The 21,032-nt window shown below is 22.2% G+C and overlaps 5 protein-coding genes across 5 annotated transcripts; 1 reads left to right on the top strand and 4 right to left on the bottom strand.

The window, feature by feature from the left end:
* Positions 1-891: 891 nt before the first annotated feature.
* LOC128951473 (NDP-glycosyltransferase YjiC-like) lies at positions 892-2,308 on the bottom strand (the record flags this gene model as incomplete). Its single annotated transcript, XM_054296720.1, has 2 exons — positions 1,803-2,308; positions 892-1,691 (listed from the first exon to the last, which is right to left on the bottom strand). Coding segments are annotated over exons 1-2 (1,299 nt in total), but the record flags the coding sequence as incomplete, so codon positions are not given.
* A 2,083-nt stretch (positions 2,309-4,391) lies between these two features.
* Positions 4,392-6,431, top strand: LOC128951474 (NDP-glycosyltransferase YjiC-like). Its single transcript, XM_054296721.1, has 3 exons — positions 4,392-4,887; positions 4,963-5,677; positions 6,425-6,431. The coding sequence occupies exons 1-3, from the start codon at positions 4,392-4,394 to the stop codon at positions 6,429-6,431; spliced, it is 1,218 nt and encodes a 405-aa protein (XP_054152696.1).
* A 26-nt stretch (positions 6,432-6,457) lies between these two features.
* LOC128951475 (NDP-glycosyltransferase YjiC-like) lies at positions 6,458-7,852 on the bottom strand. The gene is made up of 2 exons (XM_054296723.1): positions 7,360-7,852; positions 6,458-7,275 (listed from the first exon to the last, which is right to left on the bottom strand). Exons 1-2 carry the CDS (start codon positions 7,850-7,852, stop codon positions 6,458-6,460), a joined length of 1,311 nt encoding a protein of 436 aa, XP_054152698.1.
* Positions 7,853-9,285: 1,433 nt separating this feature from the next.
* LOC128951476 (uncharacterized) lies at positions 9,286-10,093 on the bottom strand. The gene is made up of 2 exons (XM_054296724.1): positions 9,805-10,093; positions 9,286-9,500 (listed from the first exon to the last, which is right to left on the bottom strand). The coding sequence occupies exons 1-2, from the start codon at positions 10,091-10,093 to the stop codon at positions 9,295-9,297; spliced, it is 495 nt and encodes a 164-aa protein (XP_054152699.1). The 3' UTR covers positions 9,286-9,294.
* A 5,233-nt stretch (positions 10,094-15,326) lies between these two features.
* LOC128951477 (uncharacterized) lies at positions 15,327-17,917 on the bottom strand. The gene is made up of 6 exons (XM_054296725.1): positions 17,627-17,917; positions 17,309-17,441; positions 16,949-17,203; positions 16,486-16,721; positions 15,873-16,275; positions 15,327-15,547 (listed from the first exon to the last, which is right to left on the bottom strand). The coding sequence occupies exons 1-6, from the start codon at positions 17,915-17,917 to the stop codon at positions 15,327-15,329; spliced, it is 1,539 nt and encodes a 512-aa protein (XP_054152700.1).
* Between the last annotated feature and the right edge of the window lie 3,115 nt (positions 17,918-21,032).

Raw genomic sequence — 21,032 nt, forward strand, 5'->3', positions numbered from 1 at the left:
ATATAAAATAGTTTATTTTTTGTAGTATTGAGATAATTACTAAACAAATATCTATTTATTAGGATTATTCAATTTGAGGATAATTTACAAAACTTATAACTTATATATATATAGAAATTTCTGCTAATTATTGCATTATACTACATATTAAATATCTTTCAATAATAATTTACTATTTATTTATCATATGATAATTGTGATTGAACTAATAAAATAAACCTAAAACACACATATATTAATATATAAATTACATACATATTGAATATAAATACAGATATATTTACATAAACAGATATACATATACATAAATGCACTAAAAAATTGTACTAAAGTATAGTACATACAGTAATAATTACTTAATGATATCACTTATATAAATATTATAGTTTAGTTAATATATAGTTTTATTTATAAACGTACCATATTTACGGTACAAAATTAATGCAAAATTATATAGTTTTACATTTGTTTTATGATTAGTACTATTTTATTGATTAGAGTCATGAGCTATTAAGTGGTTTACAGTTATTAAATTATTACAGTGTATATACCGGTATAAATTGATTAAAAAAAAATAGTTTATATTGTGTGTTATTGTGATAATGTACTAAACAAATAATTAGAAATTACTAATAAAAAAATATTTGTTTTAATTGTCAATAATACAAAAATAGACTATAAGTGAAAATAACTGCAAAAAAATGTGTGTATGTATTACTGTTTAGACAAAAATTAATGATATTTTTAAAAATATTTTTTTTTTAATTTTGGTATTTTATTAAAATTAAATGAAATTAATTTATCTAATAATTACATAAGAAGTTTTTAAAATTATAAAACATTATATATATAAAAGAATATATAAAATACTAATTATTGTAAATAAATTGTCGGATCTTTTAGATAATTATCCAGAATTTTGGGAAAATTTTGTAAATTATCCTCAGATTGGATTCGTTTTGATATTTTCTGCAACTTTTCATTCAACTCGTTGTCATTCAATAGCTTTTCAATGGCAGTCAACAGTTCCTCATCCGTACACTTATATGTATTTAAACGGATACCTAAACCCTTGTCCTGAAGTCTCTGTGCGTTATCGAACTGATCGGCAAACAGTGGTAACACAATCATAGGTTTACCGTAACTAAACGTTTCGGTAATAGTATTGTTTCCGCCGTGAGTTATGACCAAATCGACTAATGACAACACCGATACCTGTGGCACTGTTGACTGACCCCACATATTGTCTGGAAGGTCGTACTCGTCATGTTTGGGTCCTTTTGATACAATAAATCTGTGTTTAGATTTAGCTAATATAGTGCACAAACGTTTCATATTTTCCACATTCACGGCACCCATAGATCCCATCGAAAAGTATATAAGTTTTCCCGGTTTATCCTTCAATTGTTCTGGTATTTCAAATTTTTCAATATTATTGTTTTCACGTCGCATAAGATTATCAAATTGTATGTAATTTTTAGCCATCGGTACGATATCTGTATAATCTATTTCTTTTGGATAGCCATAGACTGTAAGCGATTTATGTGCGGTCGTAAAACTGTTATCCCTGAGCGGTGGACAGCCTTTCGAAACGATATAGTCGTTCCATTCATTCCATGTACTAATGTTTGTTTCATATTTCAATTCTCGATACACTTTCCATTCATCTCTATTGCCATTAACTGAATAACCTATAAAAATTAATTAAATTAATAATAAATTAATAAATACAATATACAACTAAAATAAATATTATACTATGATTACTAATCAATTTGTTTAACACACACACACTAACATACCTGAAGCACCGGGAGGTAGTCGTTCATCATCATTCAAAAACAATGGTATACCACTCCATATCCAAACCAATGGTATGCCCGACAACTCGACTGATGGGATACAGAAAAAGTGATCAATTAGTATGACATCGGGTTTGACATCACTGATCACTGTTTCCATATCCTTATCCAACTTCTTATACAACTGGACTCTATCTATTGGTCCTTTTTTCCGATGTTTCAACATTTCCAACGGTGTCTGATCCGTAAGCATACCGCTCTCCAACAGTTTTTTAGCAAAATATTTTGCCGGATCCACATCTTTAGCTTCGGGTTTGTCTTCAGCGATGAGCGCCTCCTCGAAACCATACGCCTCCAGTTTGCCTTTCAATTGTTCACTGATGGCAAACACTACCCGATAGTTACCGCTATCAAGTAGTCGCTGTCCTACTGCTACACAAGCGTTGACGTGACCGACGCCGGCGATTACCGAAACTAATGCCGTTTTTTGTTTAGTCATTTTTATAAAAAATGTATTAATTAAATAATTAAGTTAATAATTATTTTTAAAAAATATCACTGTTTTAAAATAATATTTTAATTATTATTTATTTTAATAAACTTATAATAAAAATTTCTCTTTATATATAAAATCAAAAATACGTGTACTAATAATATATTGATAAAGTATAATGTAATTATCAATATAAGTTAGTAACCAAAATTTATATAAAGATATTTATTTGTTTAGTACATTATCACAATAACACACAATATAAACTATTTTTTATCAATTTATACCGGTATACTGTATACAGTGTATACTATACACTATAATAATTTTTAAATGTTAAACCACTTTATAACTTATAACTCTAATAAATATAAATAGTACTAATCATAAAACAAATGTAAAACTATATATTTTTGCATTAATTTTCAACCGTAAATATGGTACGTTTATAAATGAAACAAAAATATTGATTTCATTAAGTAATTATTACTAATATGTACTATACTTTAGTGCAATTTTTTTAGTGCATTTGTATGTTATGTATAACTGTTTATGTAAATATGTTTGTATATATATTCAATATGTATGTACTTTTATTTATGTGTAGTTTAGGTTTATTTTATTAGTTCAATATCACAAATTATCATATGATAAATAATTAGTAAATTAATATTGGAAAATATTTAATATGTTGTATAATGCAATAATTAGCAAAAATTTCTATATATTAAGTTATAAATAAATGTTTATTTATAATAATTATTTTTATGTATTTAATACCAAAAATACAGTTTAATAATAAATATTATTAACAGAAAATATCAGTTAAAGACAGAAAAATGCAGAATTTTACAAAAATTTATATAATTTATATGATATAACTATTATATTGAATATAATATAAAATATAATTTATTTTATATTTAAAAATTTATATGTAAATAATAATTATATATTTTTTTATAAATAGTTTTATATATTAAATAATAATTATTATTGTTATTACTATTATACAGTGCATATATTTATAATTTATTATACTAACAAATAATAGAATAACAATTACTAATAAATAAATAAAAATTAATTTACAAAAAAATATCATAAATAAATTTAAATAAGTTATTTTGTCAATCTCATATTACTAAATATAAATTAATTATTAAAAACTAAGTTTCAAAGTTATAACATAACATATATATTATATAAATTATTATATTATTATATGTTGTAAATTATCCTCAAATTCAATGATCCTAATAAATAGATATTTGTTTAGTAATTATCTCAATACTACACAAAATAAACTATTTTATATCAATATACTGTAATTACTTTTAGTACTTAACCACTTACTATATATATTATTAATTGTTAACTAATATTAAAATAATAAATTAAACTATTTTATCTTCATTTAATTATAAATTTTACGATATATTAATTATTTCTAATGTATTGCTTGTATTAGTTTTGACAAAAATACAGATTAAAATATTATTAGCAGAAAATGTCAGTTAAAGAGAGAAAATTGCAGAATTTTACAGAAATTTATATATTTTTCAATCATATAATTTATATAATTTAAATATTATAAAATATAGACAAATAAATGTTTAATGTTTTAACTAAAAAAATATATATTCAAAAACATTTTTTTTGTAAATATTTTATTATTTTTTAAATTATTATTTTCCTTCTAATCATAATTACATTATTTTTTTATCAATAAATTATTATATTACACGTATATTTATTTATTTTATATATAAAAAGAAAATTTTATTATTAGTTTATTAAACTATAGTAGTTAAAATTATAAAACATTGATATTTTTTACAATAAGTATTAACTTAATTATTTATTAATTATTTTTGCGATGAAATTTAATTTTTTCATACTTTTCAAAATTTATTAGTTGCTAAGTCATAATTACATAATAATTTATTAATAAATTATCAGTACACTTATATTTAATTTTATATTTAAAGACAAATTTTTATTATTAGTTTAATTATTAAAAAAAATATCAAACAGTGACTTTTTTTAATAAGTATTAACTTAATTATTTAATTAATACCTTTTTTAATAAAAAAATGACTAAACAAAAAACGGCATTAGTTTCGGTAAACGCCGGCGTCGGTCACGTCAACGCTTGTGTAGCAGTCGGACAACGACTACTGGACAGCGGTAACTATCGGGTAGTGTTTGCCATCAGCGAACTATTGAAGGGCAAACTGAAGGCCTATAGTTTTGAGGAGGCGCTCATCCCGGAGGACATACCCGAAGTTGTGGATCCGGTAAAATGTTTTGCTAAAAAACTGCTAGAGATGGGTATGCTTACGGATCAGACACCGATTGAAATGTTGAAACATAGCCGTAAAGGTCCAGTAGATTTGGTTCAGTTGTATAAGAAGTTGGATAAGGATATGGAACAAGTGATCAGTGATGTCAAACCCGATGTCATACTAATTGATCATTTATTCTGTGTCCCATCAGTTGAACTATCGGGCATACCATTGGTTTGGGTGTGGAGTAGTATACCATTGTTTCTGAATGATGATGATGAGCGGCTACCTCCCGGTGCTTCTGGTATGTTTGTGTGTTAAACAAATTGATTAGTAATCATATTATAATATTTATATAAGTTGTATATTGTTTTTATAGGTTATTCAGTTAATGGCAATAGAGATGAATGGAAAGTGTATCGAGAATTGAAATATGAAGCAAACATTAGTGCTTGGAATGAATGGAATGATTATATTGTTTTGAAAGGCTGTCCACCGCTCAGGGATAACAGTTTTATAACCGCACATAAATGGCTTACAGTCTATGGCTATCCAAAAGAAATAGATTATACAGATATTGTACCGATGGCTAAAAATTACATACAATTTGATAATCTTATGCGACGTGAAAACAATAATATTGAAAAATTTGAAATACCAGAACAATTGAAGGATAAACCGGGAAAACTTATATACTTTTCGATGGGATCTATGGGTGCCGTGAATGTGGAAAATATGAAACGTTTGTGCACTATATTAGCTAAATCTAAACATAGATTTATTGTTTCAAAAGGACCCAAACATGACGAGTACGACCTTCCAGACAACATGTGGGGTCAGTCAACAGTGCCACAGGTATCGGTGTTGCCGTTAGTCGATTTGGTCATAACTCACGGCGGAAACAATACTATTACCGAAACGTTTAATTATGGCAAACCTATGATTGTATTACCACTGTTTTACGATCAGTTTGATAATGCACAGAGACTACAGGATCTGGGTTTAGGTATCCGTTTAAATACATATAAGTGTACGGATGAGGAAATGTTAACTGCCATTGAAAAACTATTGAATGACAACGAGTTAAATGAAAAGTTGCGGAAAATATCAAAACGAATCCAATCTGAGGATAATTTACAATATTTTCCCAAAATTCTGGATAATTATCTAAAAGATCCGTCAATTTATTTACAATAATTATTAATTGTTTAAATCTTTAGTATTTAATATTTTATAATTTTAATAACTTCTTATGTAATTATTAGCTAAATTACTTTCATTTAATTTTAATAAAGTACCAAAATTAAAAAAAAATATTTTTAAAAATATTATTTATTTTTATCTATACAGAAATTATTTTTTTATCAGTTATTTTCACTTATTGTCTATTTTGATATTATTGACAATAGTGTACCAAATATTAATATATTTAATTAATTTATATAAATAGGCAAACTTTATTATTAGAAAATTATTAATAAATATTTAGTATATTTTATTAGTATTTTTTATTAGTATACAGTATATCAAATATTTTTCAAAGAATTTATTTTTTTAAAAAAATATTTTCTAAACTATTATCCGATTGAATTGGTTTTTATATTTTTTTGAACTCTCTATACAATATCAAAACTAATTGTCAAATAGTGGTAAAAAACTAATAAAACTAAATATAATTAATATTTATAACTATTAAAATTTATTTATTGATTTTATTTTTTTTAGTACATATTTGTAAAATATTTTATAATTTTTAAAATAATTAGTTTCCGTATAATAAGAATATTAAATTAAAAAAAAATAAAATAAAGATAAATAAAACATAATTAATGAAAGTTAAGGTATTAAATACTAAAGTTTTAACCAATTAGTAATTATTGTAAATAAATCGTCGGATCTTTTAGATAATTATCCAGAATTTTGGGAAAATTTTGTAAATTATCCTCAGATTGGATTCGTTTTGAAATTTTCTGCAACTTTTCGTTCAACTCGTTGTCATTCAATAGCTTTTCAATGGCAGTCAACAGTTCCTCATCCGTACACTTATATGCATTCAAACGGATACCTAAACCCTTGTCCTGAAGTCTCTGTGCGTTATCGAACTGATCGGCAAACAGTGGTAACACAATCATAGGTTTGCCGTAACTAAACGTTTCGGTAGTCGTATTGTTTCCGCCGTGAGTTATGACCAAATCGACTAATGGCAACACCGATACCTGTGGTAGTGTTGACTGACCCCACATATTGTCCGGCAGATCGTATTCGTCATGTTTGGGTCCTTTTGATACAATAAATCTATGTTTAGATTTAGCTAATATAGCGCACAAACGTTTCATATTTTCTACATTCACGGCACCCATAGATCCCATCGAAAAGTATATAAGTTTTCCCGGTTTATCCTTCAATTGTTCTGGTATTTCAAATTTTTCAATACTATTGTTTTCATGTCGCATAAGATTATCAAATTGTATGTAATTTTTAGCCATCGGTGCAATATCTGTATAGTCTAACTCTTTTGGATAGCCATAGATTGTAAGCCATTTATGAGTTGTCGAAAAACTGTTATCCCTGAGCGGTGGACAGCCTCTCGAAACGATATAGTTGTTCCATTGATTCCATAAACTCATGTTTGCATTATTCATCAATTTTCTATAGACTTTCCATTCATCTCTATTGCCATTAACTGAATAACCTATAAAAACATTTTCATAAATAATAATATTATTTATTAATAAATATAATATACAATTTGTAAATTATATAACTATATATATACCTGAAGCACCGGGTGGTAGTCGCTCATCATCATTCAAAAACAATGGTATACCACTCCATATCCAAACCACTGGTATGCCGGACAACTCGACTGATGGGACACAGAAAAAATGGTCCATCAAAATGACATCGGGTTTGACATCACTGATCACTGAAACAATATCATTATCCAACTTCTTATACAACTCGACTCTATTCATTGGATCCGATTTACGATATTTTAACATTTCTAACGGTGTCTGATCCTTAAGTATACCACTACTAAGCAAAATGTTAGCTAAAAATTTTGCCGCATCTTTATGTTGGGGTTTATCTTCAGCGATGAGCGCCTCCTCGAAACCATACGCCTCCAGTTTACCTTTCATATGTTCACTGATGGCAAATACTACCCGATAGATACCGCTGTCCAATAGCCGCTGTCCCACTGCTACACAAGCGTTGACGTGACCGACTGCGGCAAACATTGAAATTAATGCCGTTTTTTGTTTAGTCATTTTTTTGCTGTTATATATTAATTAAATTAATTAACAATATTTACTAATAATATTACTGTTAGTTAATAAACTAAACTAATTGTTTACTAATAATTTTCTAATAATAAATTTTGTCTTTTTATATAAATTTCACTGATCTTAAAATATTTTGGTACACTATTGTCAATATAATGTCCTTAATAACTAAAATTTATATAAAGTTATTTTTTATAATAATTATCGCTCAATAATATATACATAATACTAGTATTTTTTTATCACTAATAATGATTCACTAAATATTATGATAATTATTGTATATAAAATTATATAGTTTTAATGCATTTTATTAGTGTTGTGAATAATATAATGTCCTTAATAATTAAAATTTATATACAATTATTTTGTTTAGTAATTATTTCACAATAATATTTACATTATAATAGTATTTTATATCGAAATATATGATAAATTATTTTATATACTTTAATACAGTTTATTTAGTGCATTTTGTGTGTATGTGTAAAATTTTATGTATACTGTATATATAGTATATATATTAATTATATTGTATATGTATGTACTTATACACTATTTGTGTTGGGGTCTAATTTCTAGTTCATTCACAATCAATTATACCAATATTATCATCATATGATAAAAGTATATTAACTACAATATTTAACAAAAAATATATATCTAATTTAATGCAATAATTAATAGAAACATTTTATCTAATTATAATTAAATGTTTATTTATAATATTTATTTATTTTTGTACTGTACTTATTCATATACAATACAGTACAGTATATACCTGTATATTGTAATTGTTAACATCTATTTAAAAATATAATATTTTTGCACTTAAACTTAAAGTTAATTAAACTAATCTATGATATAGTTTGTTTCAAACTCATGTCATTTTATGATAAAATTAATTATTTCTATGTATATTAAATTTAATTAGTTTTGATAACAACAAACAATATTATATAATTTATATGATATAAAGTATATAATATATATTATACACTATATATTGTATTGTATTTTAAAATATACAAAAATAATTGTGGTGCTTAAAAGTTATTGTAAAGTAAATAATATTTTATTAATATTAATATAAATATTTTTTTTGAAATTATTGTTTTTTAATTAATAAATTTTTAGTATTACTCATTATATATTTTTAATTTTTATTTATAAAATTTACAATGATAAAACAAAAAATACAATAATTGAAAAACTCTAACTTAAAAAAAATTATTATAATTAAGTTTATAATAAAAATTTAAATATATAATATAGTTTTACGTTATATTTTATTAATTGTTTTAAATATTTAATTTCTAACTATAATATTTTTGTTATCAATATAATTATTTATTAAAAAAAATTAATCTAGATAAAAACATTTAAATTAAAATGTATTTCTAAACAATAATATCTGGCTAAATTGATTATTTATTTTTGGCAATAACACGAAAATAGATAATTAGTCCGACAACTGCAACAATAATAGTAATAATAACTGCCAACATTGCATACAACCACCAAGGTAGTCGACACATAACCTGGCTGTATTTCAAATTGCCACAATGATCCTGTTCAACTTTTTCAATCCACTTGATTTTCAGCTCACCAAATGTACTAGTAGAGTTACCATCTATTTTAATTTTTTAAATATTAATTTATTTATTATACTGTAGTAAAATATGTACTTTAAAAAAATTATTTATATTATAATTGTAATTATTATTATTACTATTGTATTTATGATTGTTTATTAATAATATTAAATATAATTTCATAATGTTATCCTAATAGCATATAATATATTTTAATTAATTATTAAAATTAAATATATATATATTTTACTATACATTATTGACTTAGGTTTTCTATTATAATAATTTTTAAAATACATTTAAATAATAATTTTTTTTTTAATTATAATAATAAATATATACCACAAATATCTTTGACAAACTTTTCCTGTATGTCCAGTGCCTCCCAATTGTAACAACACTCGTACTTATGATGGGCCGACTGATCATCTGTAAGCCAATCCAACTGTAGTTCATCCATAGAGGCCGTGTAGTCGGAACTGTTGGTTAGGTCTCGTAGACAGTCGTCGTCGAGACCGATACTGACCGGTATTTTTGGATCAGTAAATCCCAAATAGTGACAACTGGTCAGTGATATAGTCAATGATATAATGATTGTGTTGTAAACAACTTGCCGTATAATTTCATACATAATTTAAAAAAAAATAATTTTAATGATAGTTACAACAAATAAATATATTTATTATTGTTAATACTAAAAATCTAATAACAAATATGACAAATAAAATAACTATGCATCGGATTTAATAAAATATTTAATAATTTTTTTACGAACAATTAATTTTACGAATTTTAAATATTGTTAGATATACTGTTTTTGTAATAATTTTCAAGTTTAATAAATTATGTTATTGTTATAAATTTAATTGGGCTTAAATAAAATAGCTATTATTTTTATGAAAACTGTCAAAAATTAATTTAGTTAATTTAACTATTTTATATAAATATCACGTAATAGTAATTTTGACTTTAATAAAATTTATGGTAATCATTCATAAATTTAATAATATATATATATATATATTTGTAAAAATTATTGTTTATATAATTAATTAGATAGTTAAAAAATAACTTTTAATATATTTTACTAATAATAATTTTACTAAAAATAAAATAAGTTTAATTGATTAATTTTTTTAATAATAATTAATTTGTAACAATTTCTATAAATTATTTTATAGTATTCTTTCAATTTCTAATTAAAATATTTTATAAAAATAATTTAAACTTAGTATTTCTAAAATACATAGTTTACAGTTTGTTAAAAAATTAGTTATATATTTTTTATAATATATTAATTTTAAATTATTTTGTCAATTAAAAACTAAAATAAAAAAACGATTAAATTATTATTATTTCTATTAATATATTGTTATATAAAATATAAACAATAGTTTATTGATAGTATGCTTTAAATTTTAATCATATTATAAAATAAATTGTATTATAATATTAAAAAAGTAATTAAAATTGTACATTAATTTAATGCAATGGAATACATGTTAAACTATAGAATTTTTAGCTTATTAAATTTATTTATTTAATTTATATAAAAAGTTTTATTAATAAAAAATTAATTAATTTGATTTTTAAAAAATATGAATAAGTTAATTTTTGTAAATTAATATTACTTAAAAATATTAATTATGATTTTCAATCCAAATATGTGAAAACTTATGTATCAACAAGAAAAATCTGACCAAAAATACATATATCTAATTAATATAAAATAAAAATATATAAAATAAATTATATAAAATTAGATTTTTTAAATGCAATTTTTTTATTTTAATAAAATTACTTTAAACGCATTGATTGGTGTCATTGCAAACAGATTACCACACGTATAGCCAATAACTTGTTTATTATTTTTGATGCGTTCAATAATTGTTTGTAACTATAAATATATATATAACAATACAAATAAATCATAATTTATAAAAATAAAATCATAACACTTATTTTTATTTAACTAATAAATACTTTTGCAAACAATTTACTAAATATATATATATATATATAAATACACACAAAAAAATTATACAAATAATTATTTAGCAACACTTACCTTAATTTGAGTATTAATACTAAAATTGAGCAAGACAATTTTAGCCATTAATCTATGAAATAATAGTTCAGATAATTTAACTTGATTGATTACCGATTTGGATACTGAATTGATCATGATCAAAAATGATATGGCCGTAAATGCAATCATAGTAATGGGTACTATTGAAAAATCTAGTTTACTATACATTACTTCATGAAATGCAAACAATAGAAACGGTATGTATGTATAGATTAACGATAGAAATATTTGTTTCCAAAATAAATTATAATTGTTAATCATATGAAATAATTGTGAATATTTTCGATAAATTTTACAAACATTTTTAGTCGACATTAACTCTGAATTATTGATCAAATATTTTATAAATTTCCGATTTAAATACTGTATAGATATTCTACTGTATAGACATATAATTAGAAAATACAGTGTCGTATAGTGTGTTATATTTATCATATACTGAACAAAATGATTGAACAATAGTGCGGATAATAAACCAGATATTAGTAAATTTTTCCAATCAAAAAATATTAGTAAAATCAACATGGTAATTGCTAGAAAACTATATTTAATATAATAATGGGATAGCCTGATAAATTTATAAGCCAGATTAGCGTGTCGAAATAATTTGTCAATAGCTTGGTGATTTTTTATAGATAAATAATTAACACCTAAATTGCCGTGTAGTACATCAATAACCCGGAGCCATTTACAACTAGCTACAGGTGCTTGTAAAAATACTAGACAATAACCGCTGGCACCTAAACTGATAACAAATGCACAAACTTGTAAATGTATAATTATGCCGCCAATGTATTGGACCAAATCAAAATAGTACCATGGTACATAACCTAGTTTATTTATTTGATATATATTGACTAAATATCTAAGTAAACTTAATATGACATAAATAAATGTTCTAGTACATTTTTGTTTAGCTAAAGTTTTATTATAATTATCAATAGTATCATATTGTCTATATAAATAATATTTTTGAAATCCATTTAATAAATTTTTAATAAACATATTTGTTATTATGAAAAATAAGTTTTAAAATAAAAATAATTATAATAAATGTTAGTATTATTTATAAATAATATTAACTGAATAATATCACATAAATAAATTGTTATACAATTAGGTTAAATTAGGAATTTCAATTAATATTATATTAAAATTAAAAAATAATTAATAGAAAAAATTATTATTTTTAGCTTATTAATTAGTTAATTATTTACAATAAATATATTGCACTATTAATAATGATAATGATAATTAAAGTAGGTGCAAAATAAATACAATTAAAATTATATTAATATACTTAATAAAATATAATTGTTATATTATTTAATATTATTATTATTGAACTCATATTTATACTATTTAACTAATATTATATTAATTATACTATCAGATAATTTACAGGCATTGCAAGTATTATTTGATGAATAATTAACTTATATTTTATTTAAAATAGTTATTTAAAATACTATATGATCTACGTAAGTAAATAATTATATTGAAAATATATTTTTTACTCATAAAGTTTAATAAAAATATATCATATTAAAAACGATAACTTATAACAAAAATTAAAATATTATCAGTTGAAAATGATTATTAAAAATATTTTAAATCCATTCAATAAATTTTATTTATATCGACATCGCAATAATTATGATGACAACAAATTAGCTAGATCAAAATGTACCCGAACATTTATCTATATATTAATTTTAACAACTAGATATTTAGTAAATATTTATACCATAAATAAACTTGGCTATATACCATGGTACTATTTGGATTTAATACCATATATTGGTGGCATAACTATATATTTAGAAATTGTTGCATTTGTATGCACCCTATGCTCAGCTGGTTATTGTCTAGTATTTCTACGAGCACCTGTATCCATTTGCAAATGGCTCCAGGTGATTGATGTGCTGCATGGTGATCTAACTACTAATAATTTATTTATGAAAAACAACCATGCTATAAATAATCTATTTAATCGTGCTAGATTATCATATAAATTTATGCAACTATCAACCTATTATATTAAATATAGTTTTCTAATTATAACTTTGATAATAATGATTATATTTTTTGATTGGAAAAATTTTGTAATTATATCTGAAATATTATCCGCTTTAGTGTTCAATCATTTTATTTATTATATGATAATTATAACACATTATACATCAGTTTATTTTATTATTATATGTCTATATAGTAGAATATGTGTGTCTTATTTAAATAAAAAATTTGCAAAATATTTATCCAAAAATAATTCATTATTTAAATCGGAAAAAAATATTTGGAAAGTTTACCGAAAATATTTTCAATTATTTCATATGATTAACAATTATAATAAATTTTGGAAACAAATATTCGTTTCGTTAATCTTTACTTATATACCGTTCCTATTGTTTTCATTTCACGAAGTAATGTATAGTAAACTAGATTTTTCAATAATACCTATTAGTATGATTGCATTTACGGCCATAAGTTTTTTAATTATGATCAATACAATGTCCAAATCAGTTATCAATCAAGTAAAACTGTCCCAGTTGCTATTTAATAGATTAATGATCAAGATAATGTTTAGCAATCATATTAGTATTAATAATAAAATTAAGGTAATATTAATATAGCTAATAATTTTTTTCATTATTAATTTATTGATTTTTATTTCCAAATTTCTAAATTGTTTTTTATTTATAAATATTGAATAATTTATTGTTTATAAAAATTATACTTTTCATTAGTATTTTATTTAATTATTTAATCTATATATTTATATTTAACATATATTTTTTTTAAAATTATAGTTAGAATTATTTATAGAAAGTATTGAAAATAATAGACAAATAATTGGCTTCATGTGTGGAAACCTATTTGCTATGACTCCGATAAATGCATTTAAAGTATGTTTACAATAAATAAATATTTAAATTTTTTTCTAAAAAATAAATATAATTAAATGTTTTTTTCATAATTTCATATTTTTTTATAGATATATGTATTTTTGTTTCGATTTTTCTTATTAATTCATAAACTTTCATATTATTTAAATCAATAATTAAAATAAACGAATAAGATTTTTATTAACAATATATTTGTTTAAAGTTATTTTCAATTTAATACAATAAATATAATAATTATTTTTTTGAAAAATATATTGTAAAAAAATCTTATATATTTGATTATAAAAACAAATAATAATTTGCAAAATTTTAAATTTGTAATTGATATATATTTAATTGGTATTTACTAATTCATGTTTATGTTTGCCTACAATCAATTAGTCAACATACACATTGACAATTGATTTATAATATATAAAAAATAAATTCTATTTTTAAATTATTTTTCAAATAAATAAATAAATTTCAAATTAAATATTCTAATAAAATCAATTCGTAATCAATTAATTTTATTATCAAAACATTTATAAGCATTAGTTTTTTTAGTATAATTGTAAATTGATAATTTATTATTATATATAATTTTATTATTAATTTAAATTAATTGCTTTATAATTCAAATAATAGAAAATAGGATGTAGATCAAAATTTTTATTTATAGAAAAATACTTAATTATTATTTAATTAATACTTGAATATTTTATGATAAATTTTTTTTAATAAAAAGTTACAATACTTAATTTTATAATTAACAATATTATTAAGTAGTTAGTTTTTTTGTTGTTGAAAATAAACTGTATAATTGTTGTTATACAGTTTAAATACATTTTTTTATAGACATATTATTATTTAATTAATAATAATTATTATTTGGGAGGTGCCATAATGGCCATGGTTATTTTACCATCTAAACCTTGCGACTGTCTATTGTATTGATCGGACGGTGCAAACGTATCGATAGCCAATAAATTATAATTGGATAGAAATTCGACCTGGCGCATCAATAATTGACCTGCCATAAATATTTCATATTTTTCTTCACCCGACCCTAAAAAATCGACATAAGTTTCGACAATCGCCTTAATTGCTGAAAAAAATATAAAATAATTTTTTTTTAATTATTAGTTAATTAATACAGTATTGCTAAAAAAATTTCATATATTATTATTATTATTACTATAATTTAATTATAAAAAATTTTAAAAATATAATTTAAGCATAATATAATTACTATAGTCATTAGTTGCTATACAGTGGGTGATATGTAGTTGAATAATAAGATATTAAAAATAATTTCAGATTAATAATAAATACATAACATTTATATGATGTATATTCTACACTGTTTAATAACTTTTTTTAAAAATATTATTTTATTATTTATTAATATTACTAATAATATGATATTTTACCGGTTAGTATGGAGTGTAGCGGTGAATATGCTGTCGCTCCCGGTTTAATAGATTTGGCAAATGTTCGCACATTTATCAAACAGTCTACTAATGTGTTGCCCTGTAGTCCATACTTACTGTACGCTTCAAACGCATCTCTATCTAAATCATCGATTTCTTCGTATAACTTATTGATTTGTTTGTTAATACTATCCGTTTGTTTTGGTAAATCTGCGTTCAATTGTTGCAATTGTTTACAACTTGCCATCAATTGCTTCTCATAATTGGCTTTATCTGCGGACAGTCTTTCCATAGCTAATTGTTTACCGGTTTCTACGGATTGGTTAGCCTTTAGTTGGTCGGCGTGAACGCGGACAGCATTTTCATAGTGTCTTAAATCTGAATGTTTGTGAGGATTTGAATCCTTGTGTTAATTTAGATAAAAATATTTATAAAAAAATTAAAAAATTTCATTAATTTGACAATTTTATCATAATTTATACGTATACTAAAAGTTAACTACAACATGTAATTATATAAATTAAAATATATATATATATTTTCAAAACTATTTTAATACAGCTATTTTATTAAGTTATTTTAGTTTAAAATTTTTTTTAAAAAAATTAATTACTTCAACATATATTGTTGATGTTTTTGACCACCATTTTATACCCAAAAAACTTTTTGATTCAGTTTGTTGTTCGGGCACAATAATAGTGTCCGGTATGTTTTGTATGGACTCCTGGGCCTCCCTTTTCAATCGATACATTTCCTCAGTACGGCGTTTAGTTTCATCCAATTCCGACTCAACCCGACCCAAGTATTTGTTGGTTGCATTGATTAGATGATTATATTTTTCAATATCACCTAATAGTTTATTTTTTTTTTAAAAATTTATATAAAATACTGTATGTAAATTTTATAGAGTATCAAATTTATATATATTGTATAGTATATCTAGTTATTAATTTGATTACTTTTATAAAATTTATAATTTACAGTAACAATTAATAAAAATTTAATTATTATAATTTATTAAGTATACTATTAGTTATAAATTAAAAATTTAATCAACAAAAAAAACATAGACTTACCAGTTAACTGTGCGATTGGATAAATTAATTTGTTTTTATCGTCAAAATATTTATTAATTTCATGTTGTTTTTTGGCCTTTTCTTCCGCAAACTTTGCCGCTTCCGGACCAATGATATGAAAGATTTTAGTTGTCTGTTCACCGAATATATTGATGGCATTTGAGTCCAATTGTTTAGCCCTTTCGATACATTGGTTCAATCGGCTTAAGGCTTGCGGTATATTTTTCTTGGCGACCGCTATGGCTGCCTGACTGCCTATAATTATTAATTATACAGTTGATTGAGTTTAATATATATATACTGTATATACATATACATATACATATATATATATATCATATATATATATACTGTACATACCTTTGCTAAACTTAACAATTTCGTACACTTTTTGTATAGTAATGGTTAGATCGCGTACGGCTGCAAAACTAGATGTTATTACCGATCGGGCCAATACATCCTGTTTCAAACTGTCCACCAAAATAGGAATAATCTATTTTTATATAAAAAAAATAATAGTTTATCATTAATATTACGGTATTTTTTTTAAAAAATTTATATTAAATTAATTAATAGAAATATTTTATATACTTATTAATACTTTAAATAAATAAAAATACTTCTTAATTAAAACTAATAATAAATAGCAAATTGTTTTTTTTTAATAATAATAATTACAGTTTCTTTCCAGAACTTGCTTTGTTCGGCATTTTTGATTTCCGGCACATAATCGGCCACTCGATAGGCGGCACTAACAATGGCCTCACATTGTTTCAGTTGATGACCAAAATTAATGGTCTGTTTGATAATAGCCGACTCGTTGTTCTTCTCATTGGCGGCCATTTTATCGGGTGACAGCTCATGTAGCTCTTTGCTGGACATTGGCTGCGGTATCTCTGAGCTATCGTCCAAACTATAAGTGCTATCGTCATCATTATCATCCCAATAGTCATAGCTTTTATCGGCCATTAGTTTATAATAATAAAAAACAATTCTAATAATTTATATTAAAATATATTTTTAATAATTTATCTATAAATTTAGAATATACTGTATATATAATGAATTTTATCAAATATCAATATGACTTATAATACAATTACAGTATTATATGATATCCAACTAACGTTTGAAATTTTAATAAAAATTATTTTTCTACTCTATATTAATACTACAGTATTTATATGTATTATTATTTTATTTATATAAAGTTTTGTCGGTTTAATTATATTAATATTGTTTATTATTGTTATTTTCAAAAAAATGTTTTTATACTATTTTAAATTAGAAAATATTGTTTTACATGATATTCTCATATTTTAATTTTAATTCTCTCTCTCTCTCTTTCTTTCTTTCTAATAACTAAATTGAAACTCATTTCACGTCAATACAGTATATATATATTATTGTAACTTAATATTGTCTATTTTTTTAAATATAAATTTATTATTTTATATAATAACATAACTGATAGTTTATATTTCTATATTTTATAAATAAATAATAATAATGCAATCCAATTACTATTAATGAGATAAATAATTAACAAAAAATGGACAATGATTTTAAACAAATGTCTTTTTTTAAAAACTATCAGTTTTTAAATAATTAAATATTTTTAGTCAAAAATTTATTTTTTTAATAATATCTTATATTATTATATTATGTATTTTTTACTAATTCATAAACTAGCATATTTTTTAATTATTTATTTTTGTTTAATTTAATAATCTTTGTGTATATATTTAAGTAGTATTTAAATTTATATGGAAACAAAACTTTAACTTATAATTTAACTGACATTTTTTGCTAACAATATTATTATTACAATTACTTTTAATATTATTAATTAATATTAATGTACTGTTTATAATAAAATGTCAAATGTATTTCAAAATATACACCAAATTAATAGTAAAATAAATATACAGTAATACTATATCATATTTTTCAAACATTGTACTTAAAATAATAAATTATTGTAAACAATATTATGCATTACACTATTGACATTAAAAAATATTATTTAACTGTAAATAAAAAATTGTTTTTTAATAACCATAGTTATTATCAAATGTTGTTATGTTCATAATTATATTATATGTACAGTAATATTATACTTAATTATCAGTTAATGTTAAAAATAATAAAATACTCAGTCAAATAAATTAAATTGAAATATTTTATTTTTAATTAATTTTGTACTAAATTCATTAATTTAATAAATATAATTATTTATAAATTATAAAATATATTGTATTTTTTTAGATATTTTGTATTATAAATTAATAAAATTTAGATTTATTTATTTTTTAAATATGTCATTAAATAATAAATATAGTTTAAGTAATGATGAAAAAAATTTAAACAATTCAATTAAATATTTAAACACTGTTGTCCAATGTGCTAATAATATTGCAAATTATGTGCCAGCTAAATTTCAAAATCATCAACAAACAATATTTTGGAACAATGTTAGTATACATTGAAAAAAATTATAAAATGATTTTTTAAAATACTAAATTTAATTAATAATTTTTTTTCTAATTACTAGATAATAAACATGGTAAATCAAACATTATATCATGAAGCTCAAGCTAGACAAATAATACGTAAAGGTTTTACTATTGTTAGTAAACTATCAACTAATATCATTAAAGCTAATAGTATTTTACAATACAATCAAGGTATTTATTATTTTAAAAAATTACAAAATTTTAGATATTATTATTATTTTTTTATTGAAATTTTTGTAGAAAATATTAAAATTGTTCGTAATATTATACCCGATGATTTACATAGACTTATAATGTTGCTAGATGATACAGAAAAATTAGAATCTAAAGCGTTTGTAATGTTTACGGAATTTACGGAAAGTTTATTTGAAATTATCGGTCCCGATGCTGCACTGTATATTGATCGAAAAGCGCAGCTAGAAATTGAAATTGAACAATGTCAATTTAAACAGCATCAGTTAGCATTAGATTTACAAAATCAACAAGGTAATTTTGATTTAAATAATTTAGTTATTATCATAAATTTTTTTTTAAAAAATAAATAATATGTTAATTTATTATTTTATATTTTTCTATAGATAAGCTAATTTTATTAGATAAAAATATTAAAAAGTTAACTAATCAAATTGACAATTTAAATGCTCAGCTAATTTTTAATAAGCAAAATATTCGAGAACTTTGTCGTACGAAATCATTGTTGAACAGAAACTTACAAAGAAATTTACAGAAATGTTTCACAAATAATAATAATAATAGACTACAAATTCGTATGCAAATTAATGAAATGATTTTGACTAACAAAAAATGTGATCGCAATAACATACTAGATAGTCTAGCTAATTGTTTATTAGAAATTGAACATGATAAATCTGATTATAATAGAACATTGGCACAATTGGATACCATGGTCAAATCTATTGACAATAATATTTGTATAAATACGGAACAAATACAATTGGCACAAAATGAACTAGCTAAAATTAGACATCGAAGCAATTATATTGAAACACATATTGGACTAAACGGGAAATTATTGATTGATTTTTTAGTAGCTTTACGTTTATTTTGCCGAACAATACACAACACTACACCAGTTTATGCAACAATCAGATCAATATTGTCAGGTAATACAGTATATATATATTTTTAAAAATATTAAAATATAATAGATTTTTAAATATTTTTTTTGTTGATTATTAAGAAATTAGATCCGAAATTGAATGTCCAGTCGAAATGTTAACCAGTCTATTGTTATCTGATGTTTTGATTGGTCAAAAAATGTTAATTGACCATGCACCATATTTGCTAAATTATTCAAACAATGTACGAAAATCAATTACAGTGTATCATAAAAAACGTTGTTGGCAAATTGAACAATGTCAATAAACAATACTTATAATTATATATATATATATATATACTTATATTAAATAAATATATAATATTTAAAAAGATATTTAATTAAAACTAAAAATTTTGTTCATTTAACTAATTATGTAATACATTAAACCCCCCAAAAATAGTTTATAATTTATTAGTTGTAAATTATTTAGTTAGTATCTTCTCAA

Source organism: Oppia nitens, unplaced genomic scaffold, assembly GCF_028296485.1.
Source record: "Oppia nitens isolate AA-2021 unplaced genomic scaffold, nextdenovo-longstitch-racon4-pilon3 scaffold1_pilon_pilon_pilon, whole genome shotgun sequence".
NCBI classification, from domain to species: Eukaryota; Metazoa; Arthropoda; class Arachnida; order Sarcoptiformes; family Oppiidae; genus Oppia; species Oppia nitens.

Coding starts and splice junctions, on each gene's coding strand:
- LOC128951476 (XM_054296724.1), bottom strand. CDS start 10,093: ATGTATGAAATTATACGGCAAGTTGTTTACAACACAATCATTATATCA. Junction 9,501..9,804: donor GTTTGTCAAAGATATTTGTG/GTATATATTTAT, acceptor AAATTAAAATAG/ATGGTAACTCTACTAGTACA.
- LOC128951475 (XM_054296723.1), bottom strand. CDS start 7,852: ATGACTAAACAAAAAACGGCATTAATTTCAATGTTTGCCGCAGTCGGT. Junction 7,276..7,359: donor ACTACCACCCGGTGCTTCAG/GTATATATATAG, acceptor ATGTTTTTATAG/GTTATTCAGTTAATGGCAAT.
- LOC128951474 (XM_054296721.1), top strand. CDS start 4,392: ATGACTAAACAAAAAACGGCATTAGTTTCGGTAAACGCCGGCGTCGGT. Junction 4,888..4,962: donor GCTACCTCCCGGTGCTTCTG/GTATGTTTGTGT, acceptor TTGTTTTTATAG/GTTATTCAGTTAATGGCAAT.
- LOC128951477 (XM_054296725.1), bottom strand. CDS start 17,917: ATGGCCGATAAAAGCTATGACTATTGGGATGATAATGATGACGATAGC. Junction 17,442..17,626: donor GCAAGTTCTGGAAAGAAACT/GTAATTATTATT, acceptor ATATAAAAATAG/ATTATTCCTATTTTGGTGGA. Junction 15,548..15,872: donor GCTACACTCCATACTAACCG/GTAAAATATCAT, acceptor TATTTTTTTCAG/CAATTAAGGCGATTGTCGAA.